Below are 15,932 nucleotides of genomic sequence, written 5' to 3' on the forward strand. Positions count from 1 at the left end.
CCTGGGCAGGATCAGCTCTGAGCAGGGACACCTGGGCAGGATCAGCTCTGAGCAGGGACACCTGGGCAGGGTGTCCCCACCCTTCCCCAGTGCCCGGGCATCCCTCGGAGCCCGCCCAGCCACACAGTGGTACCTGTGGGGCAGTTCCTGCAGCTCCACTGGAGGGTTTCACCTCTGAAGGTCCCCAAGCAGCTCGTGGAGAAAGCCAGACACCCGCACACTGCTGTGTCACACAGAAACCTCTCCTTACCCAGCTGCTGCTCAGAGGTACCCAGTGCCCACCTCTGCCACAGGGGTCAGCAGGGAGGCCGAGCCTGCCAAAGCTGAGCTGCACCTCTCCCTGACCCTGGGACACAGTTACAAGCTTTGTTATGACATTCCATATCTACTGAGGCAGCAAATAAGGAGGATGCCACTGCTCGAGCTGTACAGCTACAAACACGGTGCATGGCCCCCAAGCCCATCAGAACTGAGTTTAACACTGACAGCGCACGCACACCGAGGGATGGAGGCGCGGGTTCACTCCGGGGACGCTCGCTCGGGGCTGGGCTCTCTGCAGACCGAGCCTCTCTCCGCTCAGAGGTGCACCGGACACAGGAGCACAGTGCTCCCTCTGCCCCTGCCCGGCTGCAGCCGCGGAGAAAAGCGAGGAGAAGACAGAAATCGCGAGTTTTGCTCTGGCTGTGGGTTTTTTTCCCCCATATAATCACAAAATAGTTTGGGTTGGAAGGGACCTTAAAATCATGTGGTATCAATGCCGTGGGCAGGGGCACACATTCCAGCTGAGGAGGTTTTTTGTTGGTTTTTGTTTGTTGGTGTTTTGGGGAAAGGGAAGGAGCTTTGTTGCTGGCCTCGCTTTTCTTTTTCCCCGGAGCTTGGCCCCAGCTGCTGCCCGAGCAGCCCGGCTCCCGAGCGGCCCCGCTCCCGCCTCATCTCCCCCGGCACCAGGCAGAGCCAGCGGGGCCCGGCCCGGCCGGAGCGAAACGGGCCCGGGGAGCGGGCGGGGCCCCGCACCCGGCACACGGAGCGGCGGGAGCGGGGCGGCCGCGCCGCGCGGGGCGCGGATGCGCGGGGTGGAGATGCGCGGGGTGGAGATGCGCGGGATGGAGATGTGCGGGGCGCGGATGCGCGGGGCGGAGATGCGCGGGATGGAGATGCCCGGGGTGGAGATGCCCGGGGTGGAGATGCGCGGGGTGGAGATGCGCGGGATGGAGATGCGCGGGATGGAGATATGCAGGATGGGAGATGCGCGGGGAGGAGATCTGCGGGACGGGAGATGCGCTGGGCGGAGATGCGCGGGGTGGAGATGTGCAGGATGGGAGATGTGTGGGGTGGGAGATGCACTGTCCCCGCACAGACGAACCGCACTGGGGCTCTCGGGAAGGAGCTGCGCGGCGGGGCACAGCCAGGGTCCCCGCCCGGGATGCGGCACACGGCCCCTCTCTGGAAGCAGGGGAGAGGCCAGGAGAGGCACGGTCCAGCCCGGGAGCGCCCCGGGCCAGCCCCGGGGCCGGCCGGTGCTGCGGGCGGAGGCTGCGGGCAGCGCCTGCCCGGGGAAGGGCAGAGGGGAGAGGAGCGATCAAAGCAGAGCTGAGAGCGGCTGGGCACAGGCACAGCCCGGCCAGGCACAGCGCAGATCCCGCCACAGCGGCTGCGATGTGCACTGAATAGCTGAGCAGCGCCGCTGGCTCACCGGCCAAAGGGAGATGCCAAAGGGCCACCACTAATGGCCAGTCTGTCTCGCCACAGTCATCAGCAGGACGGGGATGATGCTGGGGGTGCCTGCAGAAACAGATCTTTATTTTCTCACAGACACAGGTATAAACTGTGGGTTTAGCTCATGCATAAAGCCCAAAATGAGCACAACTGATAGCTGCTAGGAATCTGAACAATTAAGAACTATGATTTTCACTTTAGATTAACAATTTTAAGCACAGGATTCTAGTGAATTTTTAGCTACACACTGCTAAATGAAAAAAACCACAAACAAACAAAAAACCAAAAAACAAGCACCTTTTACATGAGTCTGAGCTGAACATTTTAAATTAAGTTATAATCAAAAAAACCTTATTAAAATGTATTTGCCCCATTAGTGACTTGATTGCAATTCTGCAAGACCACAAAAATCCATGAAGAAGTACACAAAAAAAGAGTAGGAAATTGAACAACAGAGGGAGACAGGGACATGCAGAATCAGTACATTTTCCAAAGAACAATATGCAAACATGGAAATACTTTTGCTCTGGCTACAAAGACCACACTCAAGATACGACTCTTTCAGTCTGAAAGCAAATCACCTGCTTGGAATCTTAACTCAGCTCTGTGGCCTCAAAGTACACCAAACTCATCTCCCCAGCTGCCTCTTTCCTACCTTGGCACATGAATTTCCCAGAACCCAAACGTGCCCCACTGTCCCTGGGCCACAGAAAGGGCAGCAAGGAGTGAGCTCTGCGCCAGTGCAGAGACATTCCCACAGCAGTGCCTACACCCTCCTAGCAAATTGATATTCCAGGTAGGAAAAAAACAAAAAAACAGCCAAAAATACCCAGAAAAACCCACAAGTAAATAACCCTTCTTGGAAAAGGCAGAGATGAGAGCCCTGGGTGACCCTGCCCCTCTCAGCCTGTCTGCACAGGTGACAGATGCTGCCTCCTCCCATCCCCACGCTCACCGGGGGGAAGGGAGGTTGCATCTATTTCAGTTATTAAGTGGATAATGACTCCATATGCTGTCCTGCAGCCAAGCAACAAATAAAAATCATAATGTACAGGCCAAATAACTTCCTTGGAATCTAGACACATTACTGTGCATAATTCCCTTCTTAATGGTTATAAACAGACCAGAGCAATAGACAAAAATAACATTCTACACAGAAGCATGATTATAATCAGCTATGTATGACATTTCTGTGCCATTTGGGTTAACTTTCAACAGCATTCTAACAGAGCTTGTCATTTTTCAGGTAATATCTTGCTTCAGTAATTCTATTTCAAAGTAGAAAACAACACCTAAGGTTACAACTACTAATAGAGTTATACAGAAGCCATCCTAAATCCCCCAGAAATATTTTTTTATTTGCAGTAGAGATCCCCAAAAATATACAGGGCTAGTACTTACAACTTATTTCTTCTATGAAGACTAGCAAATAGAATATAAACAATATTTTTTTTTATTGTTCAGACAAGTTACATTGAACTCCTGGGAGTCAATGTTTTAAAGCATGCAAAACCCATGGCTGAAACACAGCCTTGGAGATCAAATCACATCTCAGTTTGAGATTCATTGCTGGGTCTTGGGAAAGACAATTATCTTTGATGTGGTCAATTTTTTCAGTTTATATAATGGTGGTAATGATACCTCACAGGACTCATTTAAGGGTTTAATAACTAATACTCGCACAAAATTTTCAAATTGCTAATTATGATTATTTAGCTAAGTGTTAACCTAATGCATATGTAAGAAAACAACATTAATATATTCCCAGAGATGATTATCATCTTAATTATTATTAATGCCACCAGTGCAATTGTTCCTCGCCCGCCCAGGTGTGAGGGGTGTGTGGCACACCTGGCACCTGGCAGGAAAGGCAGGGCACCTCAGAAGTCACAACACGTGGAAATTATGCTGGAACAGGAAATGTTGGAAGGAAAACAGGCTCACACCCCCAAGTTCAGAGTCATCCTCAGCCATTCAGACCTCACTGTGAGTGGCTGGCTCGGCTGGGCAGAGCTGGGAGGTCCAGAGTGGCTCAGGGAGTGCCTGCAGCAGTCCTGACACAGGGGAAGGGGACAGAAGGCAGCAGGAGTCCTGGTGACAATGGGAGGGCACAGAGAAGATCATTGCCAGTTTCCTCAGCTAACGTTTCGCCCAGAAAACACCAGGAACAGCTGCACTTGGTGCAGTCCTCCTCAAAATAGAGCAAGTTTTATTCCAGCAAATATGAATACATTAGGGAAGAGAATAATTGAGAAGACTTTAGAAGGCTTCAGGAAAAGAAAAATCCTGTAAACAAGATTGAGCAACAAGTCTTTGAAAGAATCCTTTTGTTCCCGGCACAATGCTCCCAAAATCTGCTTCTTCAGAACAGTATTCATTTAAGAAAAAGAAAAAAGAAGAGAGAGATAAAGGGAAAGCCAAGAACACGTTTTAAGGCAAAAGCACTTAAAACCCATTTTCTTACTCTTCAACTTTTTTGTACCTCAGCCTGGAGGTACATTGTGCACACCCTGTCACACTGGAGGCTCTCGGGCTCTTACTGGGCTGGTTAAACCCCTCAGTGCCTGTCCTGCCAGCTGGGAATGGTCTGGATTTCTGGATTTCAGACTGAAAAATCCCCCACAGCAGCCATTTCCCAGAGCAGCTCCTGGAAAACCCCAGAGTGTCTTTGGCCACCCCTGCAGAGGAGGGAGGAAGGGGCAGAGGGAGGCACAGGATGCTCACCAGGGGAGGATGAGAGAAAAGCAGGGTGGCAGCAGCAGCCCAGGGAGAAAGAGCAGGGGGAGCTGCAGTGACCCTTCACTCTGAGGGCACTGACTGCCATTCAGGGTCAATTTGCCATTTATTACCTTAGGGCATGTCACACCACAAGGAAGCTGCAGCATTTAAGGATTTCCCTACCAAACAAAAGGGACTGCTATTAGCATATCAAACTAAAGCACAGGTTTCATTTTATTAAGCAGTGTAGGAAAAACCAACCTGTTAATACCTGCACTTCCTACTCCTTGCAGTACAGCCCTGAGGCTGTAATGATTATTGTCACCTTTACTAAAGATTATTGCCAGTCTCCCTCTGCCCAGAAAACACAAGGCTCATGCTTTAGACTGTCAGTCTGACTAAAAATATCAACACTTTAAAGTTATCATATATTCAAAGTATCTCATTCTCATAAAGAACAGACAGAATAGCAACAATAAAGAGGAAAAACAAAGTTCTGGTTTCTAGATCACTGGCTCTAGAAGTCAAACATTAACTAACATTGGTACATTCCTCCTGTGTCTCTGGGGAATCTCTGTCAGTCCTTGAAACACTCACTCAGCTGTGTGCACACAAACCTGTGTGAATCTCAAAGCCCTGAAATGCCTGTAAGTTTTACAAACTCCCTGAAGTGAGTGGAGAGCAGGGCCCTACAGGCAGAAGGGCTCTGACACAAGCCAGGAATTCCTGTTCCATCAGGTGTGCCCAGGATTCCTGCCTGTGTCCTGCTGGGGCAGGTGTGTGTCACCCTGAGCAGGTGTGGGGGAACAGAGGGCATTGCTGATCACTGGGTTGGATGGGGGTTTTAATTCCCACATTCCCACAAATTCTAAAATGCTGTAAGCTCCACTGAAGTCCACAAGGCTCTAGGAATGTACACTAGCTTACAATGCAATCTTGAAAATTTGCATTTTTCTCTGATACTAGAACCATTTATCTCACTGTAATCAAGTCTTTACTGGAGTAAACTTGTTTCTAAACTCCCCTGAAAACCCCGGAACAGTTTCTACACCTGTAGTAGACACAGCATGTTGGTCAAACAAAAAATAAAATAACTAGTTCTAAAAGATCCCTCTAAATTCTAGATAACACGGATGTATTTCCACTGCAGTCAGTAGTAAGAAATACAGCTCACTGTAAAGCAAATTACAATCAAACAGATTCATGGCATTCAGCATATTAAAATCAGATGACAAAGCTAAGACAGAAGTGACATTTAAGTGAATGATTTCCACAGTCTCTGTCCCCATATGTTCTCCACGCTCAAATCTGCCTCTCTGAGAACACCACAGTGACACCCGAGGCCACAGAGCCCCCTCTGGGGGAAAGGACACTTTGTGTTAACAGCTACTGAAATACAGTGACTTAGTGCAATATTTTTACACAATGCTGCTCCTGCCTCGGAGCTAAATCCAAACTAAACCATGAATGAGCAACCCAAGCTGCCCCTGAAGGGCTGCAGTGGTGTGGGTGACACATTTCCCATCTCCCCAGGGGTGAAGCACAGCACATCCTCAGAGCTTCCAGTCTCACCCCTCTGCAAAGCTGCCGACTGTTCCCTGAGCAAAATATCACATTCACACGTCCTTTATGTGCCGTGGGACTGAAAAAAGCAAAACAAATCCCCATTTTTCAAGCACACACAAATCAAAACCTGAGCAGAAGAAACGTATACAAATAAATTCTGAAAGAAGTAATTGAAACAGCTTTAATGTTGCATTTCCAGTGTGCCTATCCACCAGAAAATACCAATGCCAGCAGTCAGTTTTGGTTTCACTGACTTGGAGGAAAGCAGACCATTGACTTTTCTGAGGCCTGGACTTCACTGTGGATTTAATCTGGAATAATCTCAGGGCTGTTCTTGCAGGATAGGGCAGGGCACACGGGCTGCAGGACTGAAGGGGGCACATGAAAGCAGTCCCAGAATGTCACAGCACACACAGGCCACAGTCTGAGAATGAGAACCTTGTACAATGCAGTGCTGTGTATTGCATTAAAGGCTTCTTGGTTCTGGTCATTATTAGGACCTGTTATTACAGGTTTTTATTAAAATTATGCATAATTGTAATTGCTAATGTGTTATTATATCCTCCTCTACATGAGAAGTAATGAATAGCTTAAATTAAGGAAAGAAACAAACCTGCAGGTGAATGCAGGCTTGTTCCCACTGCGATTTATTGCAGGATGTACTTATCATCCTAAGAACTGCTCCAAGACAAAAAGGCAGGGCAACATTTTCCAAGCTTTCTTTACCTAAATTAGTCTTTTCTTTTATTTGAAACATAAATTATAAAGTGATCCAACAGGTTAGGAAGTATAAAGTTCTGCTTTTTTAATTTCAATTTTAAAAATTAATCATTTCAGCCTGTGCACAGGTAGTGCAGAGCTGGGGAAGCTGCAGCATAGGTGCAGCTTCCTCAACCATATGCTGCTTTCCTTAAGTAACCCATTATACAAAAAAAATAAATATCTTGTGACAGATTGTTTTGACACCTAAAAAACATTTAAATTTTTTGAGTGCATTTGACTGAAAGGCAAAAAATGCTAGCTAGATGTTAATTTAACAGATGTCTAGTTTTGCATCATCAGCCTGAAACAGGCAATTTCTAGCAAGTCTCCTTGCTGCATCACAACATGAAATCCTATGAATTCCATATGGATATGCCTTTCACGAACTTCAAACGAGCCACGCTCATTGAAAGGGCAGTAAAATTGTTGTGAGGAGATGGCACCACCTGGTTGTACTTGATCAAGCAAGTAAACACATCCAGGGGTGACCAAACCAATATATTGTTATTACATCTCAGTCTGGAATGAGGGGGCTTTGTTTGAGGCTGTATGTTAAAAGAATTCATTTACATGAGAGAAATAAATAAGGTAGTCTCCTAAACCCCAAAAAAAGTCCTGCAAATCTAATTATCCTGTGGATAAATATGAACCAAGGAATGTCTTAAATACAAATCTTTGTATGTTGATTAAACTGTCACTCCATCTATACTTTAATTGTGGTTCTGTATTGATTGTAGAAGAAACTGAAATAATTATGGATTAACTAAAGCTAGCACAGTCACCTACAGTCCTGGAAAGCTTTGGGATTCAGACACCATCAAACCCATTTAGGTGCTTTCATGACTTCAGTGGGTTAGAAGTTTTAAAACAAGTTTTAAAACAAGAAGTTTTACACAGGGAGAATTTGTCCTCAGAACAGTCCCACACGGTTGGCTGTATCCATTTGGGATCTCGAAAGCAGCAAAAAACTGTTCTGTAAATTTCTGTATCACATTTGCCCAAAGTATTACTGTTCTCACTTTACAGAAAAGGAAATGGAAAATAAAGAGATTTAATTACATGGGAGATTGAGAACTCCTCACAACTGATTTCAGAATGATCCTTCCTGACGAGCTGGAAACTGTTGCTGAAATATAATGTGTGTTTGCTAATGCCACCTGATCTGTAAATAATGAGGATCAGTGGTATTTACCTGCTTAATAGGAATATTATGAGACAGATCTAATTCATTTAAGGGTACTTAAAATCACACTCTCAGATTTATACGCTGATGCAAATTGCATTTACCTGTTCTAGTTGTGATCTACATATCACAGCCAGCCAAGGCATTTCTGCAAGTGGTTCCAGACTGAAAATCTGTGCTTTTGAAAAGGGCAAGCAGTGACAATATTCATCTGCTCCACTTTCCTTAGCAAGTTTATCACCTTCAATAAGTAGACACCTGTTATTTCATGACCCCAACTCAGTTTTAACTCTTTTTTAAAAAAGCATTTGGGTTGGATCAAAAGATCCAGTTTTTTCTTAATTTGGAACATGTCCCTTTTTTTTTTTTACTAAGACATAACATTGCAACACATAATTTCCACAAGCTGAATAACCTTAATGACTCCTCCATGAATTTTGGAAGAGAAAATATTTTACACTGATGATTTTTTTTTCTTCGACATACACAGAGTACAAAAAGTGTAAGTACATTCAGATTATTCAAAACCAACTTTCTCGAGAATCAAACCCAAAAAGTTAAGGAATGATGAAATTTCTTTCTCTGGTGAATCCATGCTCTGAAGTGACTTAAATAAATGTCTTAAAATTTATGAAAATGCTCCCACAGGGTAATTTTTTTGTAACAGAGAAAGGTTAAACCCACAAGGTCAACATAACCTAAAAATTGGAAATACAATAAATAAAGACCCCAAAGGAATGGGTTTGCTATAATTGTCTTAACTGTGTCACTACATCAAGCACAGAACACTTTTAGTATATATTTACAATAAGAGATACATTAAATAAAATTTAAGATTTAGTTTTTCCACAAGCAATAAATCATCATGGGATACCAAGAATCTCTTATGATTCACATTTACGATGTGGTCACTGTTGCTTTATAAATGTATCTTTGATTTTTGCCCTTGCTAATTAGGCTGTGTGGAAATACCATCAACTGCTCAAGACCGATGTTAAACACCTGCAAAATATTCCATAAATTGATGTTTACAAGCCCGATTCCATCTGCTTGACTTAACAGAAATCTCACAAATGCTGAAAAACATCATTAGTGAAGGTATTCTTCCTCATTATTTTTGTTTTGCCTATGTAACAATTCCAGAATTTTCACTATTTTCATTTTGCTTCTTACTCTGCTACATAAGGTCCATACAGACCAATAAGTCTGGATACATGGAGCACACCTGATGTTGACTGAAAAAATAGAAAACAAAAAAGGGTTTAAATTGAAATAAGGCCCTCTTGCTCTGGACTGACACAAACTGGGAGATGGCACAAAGGGATGGATCCACTGCAGGCATTCCCAGAGATCCTGTGAGGAGAGGGTGACAGCGGTGCCTCGGTATCCCTGGCACCCACGGGGGGCTTCTGCATTTTCCCTGGCGTGTCAGCTCCCTGGAAGGGGAGCAGGAATAAAGCCTACAGGTGTTGAGATATAAATTAGGACACAAATTGACAGAGAGATGATTGGCTCAGTCTTTGAGGGAAGAGCAAGCCAGAGTCCTGCAGCATTCCTGCCATCAGCTGCTGCTTCGTTCGTGTCTCAGTGGAATTTTAACTCACTCTCCAAAAGTGACACGACAGAATTCTTGTCCAGACAAAACCTGCCCTGCCCTGACAAACGTGAGGAAGTCAAAAGAAATAAAAGGCTCCTCCCATGTTTAAAGAAACATAAAAATAAACCCTACAACCTAACAAGAAAATGTCTATTTCACAGAAGAAAAGCTTCCTGTGTTGAATTTTTCCAGCACCTAATAAATTTAAACTTAATGTGTATTGAAAAAAAAATCAAAATACTAAAAGCATTATGTATTCTGTTTTATAGCAATTCTTGACCAACTACAACCTTCAAACAAGGAAAAACCTCTAAAGCAAGATTTTATTTTTTACCCAAACCCAGCAGTATCTGCTTTAATATTTTAGTAAGACTCTCATTTCTGGTACGGTAGCGAGAACAAGTGAACAGAGGAGCAGGCTGGGCTTGGAAAAGAAGATTGTATTGTCAAATTAGCTTCAAGTAATTTGCCTGCCTCTTCCTTAATGCTCTCATCTGTAAGTGAGGCTGGTGGCAGTAACTTTTCCCAGGAAAACCCTTTTCAATTCTGAGCCACGTGCCAGGGCTGAGCATCCTCACCGTAAACAGCGGCTGGAATTACAAAAGTCACAACGTATGGAAAACTGCCATTAGGCAAACCATTTGAACAGCATTGTGATGATGGAAAAAATGGGCTGATATGCCCCTTAAGTTCCAAGGAACATCAGCAGACCATACCAGTGTAAATCAGTCCATTTTCAATAATGCTGTTAAGCCACGCATGGGAGCTTCTATAAAACACACTCATTTTTCCATTTTCACACATTCAGTGCACAGGGATACCCTCGCCCTCATTTTCCAGAGGTTTCTTTCAAAAGTTGTTTTTTTTTTTCTCCCCCCAACATTTCTATTTAGTGCTCACACAGTAATGTAAGCACTGTTTGGCACACTTCATTTTCATTCATAAGTTTAAAAATTTCATCTGGAATTCACAGTGGCTTTGAAAGGAGCTAAGACAGAAACCAACAAAAGGTAAAAAACCCCTGTAATAAGAAGTCAACTGGGATTGAGTCTGGGGAATAAATACTTTCCTCAGCAACATGAGGGGTAAGATTTTTCAGAAGCTGACCATTGATCAAACAGTGGATAGTAATTTCTCTTGCATTGTTGACCAGCTGGTGGCTTTATTAATAAATTTGGGCTATAGGTGTTAACCCCAGGCAGATCTGGCTGCCTGAACAGGAGAGAAATTAAATACATCCAGCCTTTATGCTGTTTATTTACATCTGTTTTCCATTTGGCTCCTTCAACAGAATAGACAATTCCATTTCTCTGATATTTAGGAACCAGATTCAGGAGAGCACGACAATCTGATACTGTGCAAATGTTGCATCATTAGGAGGAAACATTCTGCTGAGGACAGTTGAAACTTCAGGACAAGCCATTTCCACTGAAATGGAAATCAATTTAGTGGAGATCACAGATGAATTGCTTTTTCTCCATCTACAAGCTACAGTTTTGAACCCACATTATCTTTAAAATTAAACTGATAGTAAAGAGTTATTGAAAAATGTTTATGAATATGAATTAGAATGCACCCAGATTCAACAGACAGATGTTTCATTTTCAGGAAGTTGAGCAAAAAGGGTTGTGCTATCAAATCTGGCAGAATCAAAAAAGACTAATTCTTCAGTCCTCCAGCATTTTTCAATATTTTGCTGCATATTTAAACAGTATCTAAATATTTTATCATTAATATTATTTTCATAAATTTCCTACAGTCTGTCTACTTTTAAAATCAGGCTCCTGCCTGTTTTATTTTAGAGTGAACTTAGAAGTGTTGCTAAAACCAGATGTGAAAAATAGTTGGTTTTATTTCCTGCTTCCCACTGGTAATTTTGATGCTGACAGAAGCACAATGCTCTGTTCTGAACACTCTGTTTCTAGCTAAGATGTATTTATCCACCCTGTGACAAAATAACTGCTAAGGTAGATTCTGTTCATATAGAATTTATGTCTCTCATAAAAGAATATGCAAGATAAACCCCACATAACTTAATAATTAATATTCATAACAAGAAGCCTATCACCATGCAACACTTGAACTATAAAACTCAAAACAGGCAGAATTCTGATTTTGATTATTCCCTCCTTGGCTGTGCTGTGTGTTCCACTCGTGGGGTATATACAGTTATCTGTTCTGTAAAGAGAACTCTACAGATATCCTTTCACCTGGAAACTGGAATCAAATCAAATTCATATGATATTCTGTTTGGTCTGGTGAATTTACCAGCATCTGCAGAAGTTTCAAAATCCCTAAATTTTAATTTTTCTGTATCTTGCCTCGCTCTTTATGAATGCATTCATTTTCCCACCCCCAATTATTGGAGCTTAATTCTGCTTTTTATTTTAATTTGCACAGTTCAGAGGAAAATAAAAGTTAAAGTTACTGTACCTCAACAAATGTACCTAAAGTGGCACTATTTTTGCATGCATGAAAGCTCAAAGCCTCAACAACTCCCATGAGCGATTACTCTTCTAACACTAATTAGATATTTGCTAATTAGTGTCTGATGTGTGAAATGAAAAACATTTTGAAGCTGAAATGGATAGGGTCTATAAAGATAGCAGTGCTATCCCAATTCCCTTTTTTCTGTTATCATATTTCATAAATATTAATAAGATCACATGATACCACCCCTTCTATGAAATTATCTTTCTGAAAGCAGTCTATTGTTTGGTATAATAGGGTTGTGTCAATATTTTGCATTAGCTGTAAAGCACTCAATGGAGGGAAGTGTTTTCTCTCAATGTTAAAGAGATGTCACATTTCATGCATCATCTTTATGCTGTGTTAACTGGGCCCTCTTTTTAATAGTTTATCTTTAACGCACTGTAACCGAGAATGCAAAACTTTATTGAGTAATCCTTTATATTTCTGAATAATTTACTAAACTTATCTCATTTCAAATGTATCCCAAATAAAATACAAATGATGAAATAGCTTTCTTCTTAAGCAGATACTGAGAACATCAAATTATTGTCTGTGATGATCATTTCCAAGAAAGGTTTTGGAATGCTAGAATAGCTAAAATAGTATAATGTCTTGAAAAGTAACTTCTAAATTCATATTGGAGATGTTTGAACAATATCTGCCTGTGATCATGCACAGAAAATTGTTCCAAACTGCCAGGGAGAATTACCTGTGTCATTTAATGATGTAAAACTATTTACCAGAATATTAAGATCTAAAAAAAAGAATTCAAAGGGAAAAAAAGTGAATAATTCCCAATGAGGAAGCTCATTCCAAACAGGAATACTGAAGCACTGCTCCCCTGTAAACACTGGCAACAATCACACCTGGCATCTAATCCCAGGATTGACACCAACATTTTAAACAGTAGCTAAGCATGAATTGACAAAGGTGACATTGAAACAAAATAATGACGAGATGATCACTTTCCCCAGGCTGACATTTTGCGATTCTAATAACACCCATCAAGGTGATTAAAACGACAATAAAAGGCAAGTTCTGAGAAAAAGAATAAAACAGACACAGGCAAGATAATACGTGCCAAGTGAAGCTACAATCTTGCATTTCACTTTTTTCAATGAAATTTCTTCATTTCAGATTGAAGTTAGGCAGTTCATCAGTCCCAAAGGTGTTTCTGAAATAGAAACCGCCTTTTCTACCAATTCACTGCGCTTTTCATTTCTCATGTATTCAGCAGAAGAATAAGCTCTTCAATATCTATTTATCCTGAGACAGTGATTTACACTTCACATTAGCTTGATACTTTTATCTAACTTCAAATAATTAAAGCATCACAATATGATTCACACTGATGTTCGGGGCAAATTCTGATTCCATTTAGATTTGTTTGTTTGCTGATGTAAACATATTAACATCAGCTACAATGGCGATACCTTTAATTACTGTTCCCTCCTTGACAAACACGATGGGTTAACTTCTAGCCCACACTGACACCTTTTGGCTTTTACAACCCTAAAGATCACCGTGGTGACAGCTGTAGGATACCAGGTTCTGGTTAAAGCTGCATGCAGTGGTCTGAGGAGAAGCCTGAGGACAGACAGAGAGGCAGAACCCTGGGACAGACAGTGACTGATCTGGGATTACAGAGAGCAGCAAGCACCAAGACAGCTGGATATGGCGTGATCCAGCACATCCTTTGTCAGGGGGTTTTTGGTACACCAGGAGTTCCGGGGTTCCTGCTCACACTCCCTTACACACGGCAAACCTTGCCCAGCTTTGCCCAGAATCATTCTCCTTCCCAGTCCATGACAGAGGTGACAGCAGCCACCAAAAACAGCTCCACTGTGAAGAGCTCTGAGTTCTGTCCCTGGCTGATAAGTGCAGTCACTGCTCTTGTAGAGTCAACGCTTGTCTGGCTGGGCAACAAAGGGTTTGCACTCAGCTGCCAATTAACATGAGCTAAAATGCCTGTAAATAATTAAACTTTACATTTCTGAGTTCTGTACATATTAATCTATTCATGCTCTGCTGACACTGTGAAGTGAAAAAGAATCACAACATATTTGTTCCTTTGATCTGTAAAAGAGATGAGTGGTTAGAGTCAAACATCTCACAAATACAGTATTTATGGTGCATCTGCCAGGGAGAAAAAAGGCAAGAAAGTTTAGGTACTTGGACAAATGGAGAAGTTGTTAGAAACAAAAAGACTGCAAGAGTCACTCAACTTGAACAAGTTGCTGTGTTCAGGGATGAACAGCTGATACTGAGAACAGGTATAATGCAGTTTTTCACTGCTTTGGACACAAAGAGGAGCTTTCCAACAAAAAACAGACACTGACTCTGGTTCAAACACACCACTTGTGAAACTGAAATGAATCACTGGGCATTTCGAAGCAGTACAAAATAACCCAAAATGTCCCTGCCAGCATATTTCTGATGAAAGCTTTGCCAGCACTGGCAGAGCTCAGTCCGGTCACGCAGCAGCCTCAGTGAGAAGTCACGTCAAGCACATGTGCAGGCTGGGGAAGCACAGGTTGCTATTCTTGCAGAAATCATTATGGTCCTAAAGGAATTGATCCTATCTCATCCCTAAAATGTACCATCCCTAAAATGTACCCGCCCTAAAATGTACCACCCCTAAAATGTACCATCCCTAAAATGTACCATCCCTAAAATGTACCATCCCTAAAATGTACCTTCCCTAAAATGTACCTCCCCTAAAATGTACCACCCCTAAAATGTACCATTCCTAAAATGGACCCGCCCTAAAATGTACCAACCTTAAAATGTACCACCCCTAAAATGTACCTCCCCTAAAATGTACCACCCCTAAAATGTACCATCCCTAAAATGTACCATCCCTAAAATGTACCACCCCTAAAATGTACCATCCCTAAAATGTACCACCCCTAAAATGTACCATCCCTAAAATGTACCTCCCCTAAAATGTACCACCCCTAAAATGTACCATCCCTAAAATGTACCATCCCTAAAATGTACCTCCCCTAAAATGTACCATCCCTAAAATGTACCATCCCTAAAATGTACCACCCCTAAATTGTACCTCCCCTAAAATGTACCTCCCCTAAAATGTACCATCCCTAAAATGTACCACCCCTAAAATGTACCTTCTGTATCATCAATGGAGTAGGAGCAGCTGCTGTCCTAAAGCTGCCCATAATAAACATTTTTACCAGGGATGATCAAGGGACAAATCAGACTTTCCTTCAAGCTCCTTATGCAAAAACAGAAGTGGTGGAAGGGCAGGAATGTATCTATTTTCAGAGAACAGGTAGCTCAAGCAACAAGCCCTCTTTTTTTTAATAGGCAACTTCAAAGAAAACCTACATCACTCGTGTGTGGCATACTAATAATTTGTACCTTTGTATTCTTCTGCTTTACACTGGTCTTACAACCTGTTAAGCATATTTTAATAATATATTAAAATATTTAATATTCAGTATCTAATTCTTTTAATTCCAACTGCTTTCTTGACACCCTTAAAGCACAAATGTATGGAATTGGAGTGTAGGGCTAATCAGCCTCACTGTATGGCTTAAAAAAAAATCCACTAATTAAAATGAATCTTTCATAAGAGTCGTTTTCTGAACCATCATCTCTATGCTCAGGAGAAGGTTTGTCTGGTAACTCAGCAGCTCACCACTTTCTGTGCTGTTTCTGCTGAAGTAACTGAATCTCTAGAAAGGCAAACTTCTTATGCTTCATCTATTTAGCAGTGAATTTGTTCCTAAAGAACATAGAGAAAATCAGAGGAGAAAAAAAACTCCCTTCTTAAAATAAAAACAAAATTTTAAAACAGTTTCTGTTATGACTAAACATTCCTTCATTTAAATGTCTAGAGAAAGAGTAATAGCTTTAGTTCTAAGATAATGAAACTCACTTTCTATGAAAATGAAA

General features: G+C 42.2%; 1 protein-coding gene across 1 annotated transcript in view; it reads right to left on the reverse strand.

Annotated features, from left to right (window-relative positions):
- Positions 1 to 475: 475 nt before the first annotated feature.
- Positions 476 to 15,932, reverse strand: part of LOC134559275 (basic proline-rich protein-like) — a gene marked incomplete at its 5' end in the record, with an annotated part of 66,982 nt that continues 51,525 nt past the window's right edge. The window contains 2 exons of the mRNA XM_063413882.1: positions 476 to 627; positions 1,015 to 1,546. Coding sequence (XP_063269952.1) covers positions 476 to 627; positions 1,015 to 1,546 — 684 coding nt within the window. The remainder of the gene's footprint in view (positions 628 to 1,014; positions 1,547 to 15,932) is intronic.

The sequence above is a fragment of the Prinia subflava genome, chromosome 16, assembly GCF_021018805.1.
Source record: "Prinia subflava isolate CZ2003 ecotype Zambia chromosome 16, Cam_Psub_1.2, whole genome shotgun sequence".
Lineage (NCBI taxonomy): Eukaryota > Metazoa > Chordata > Aves > Passeriformes > Cisticolidae > Prinia > Prinia subflava.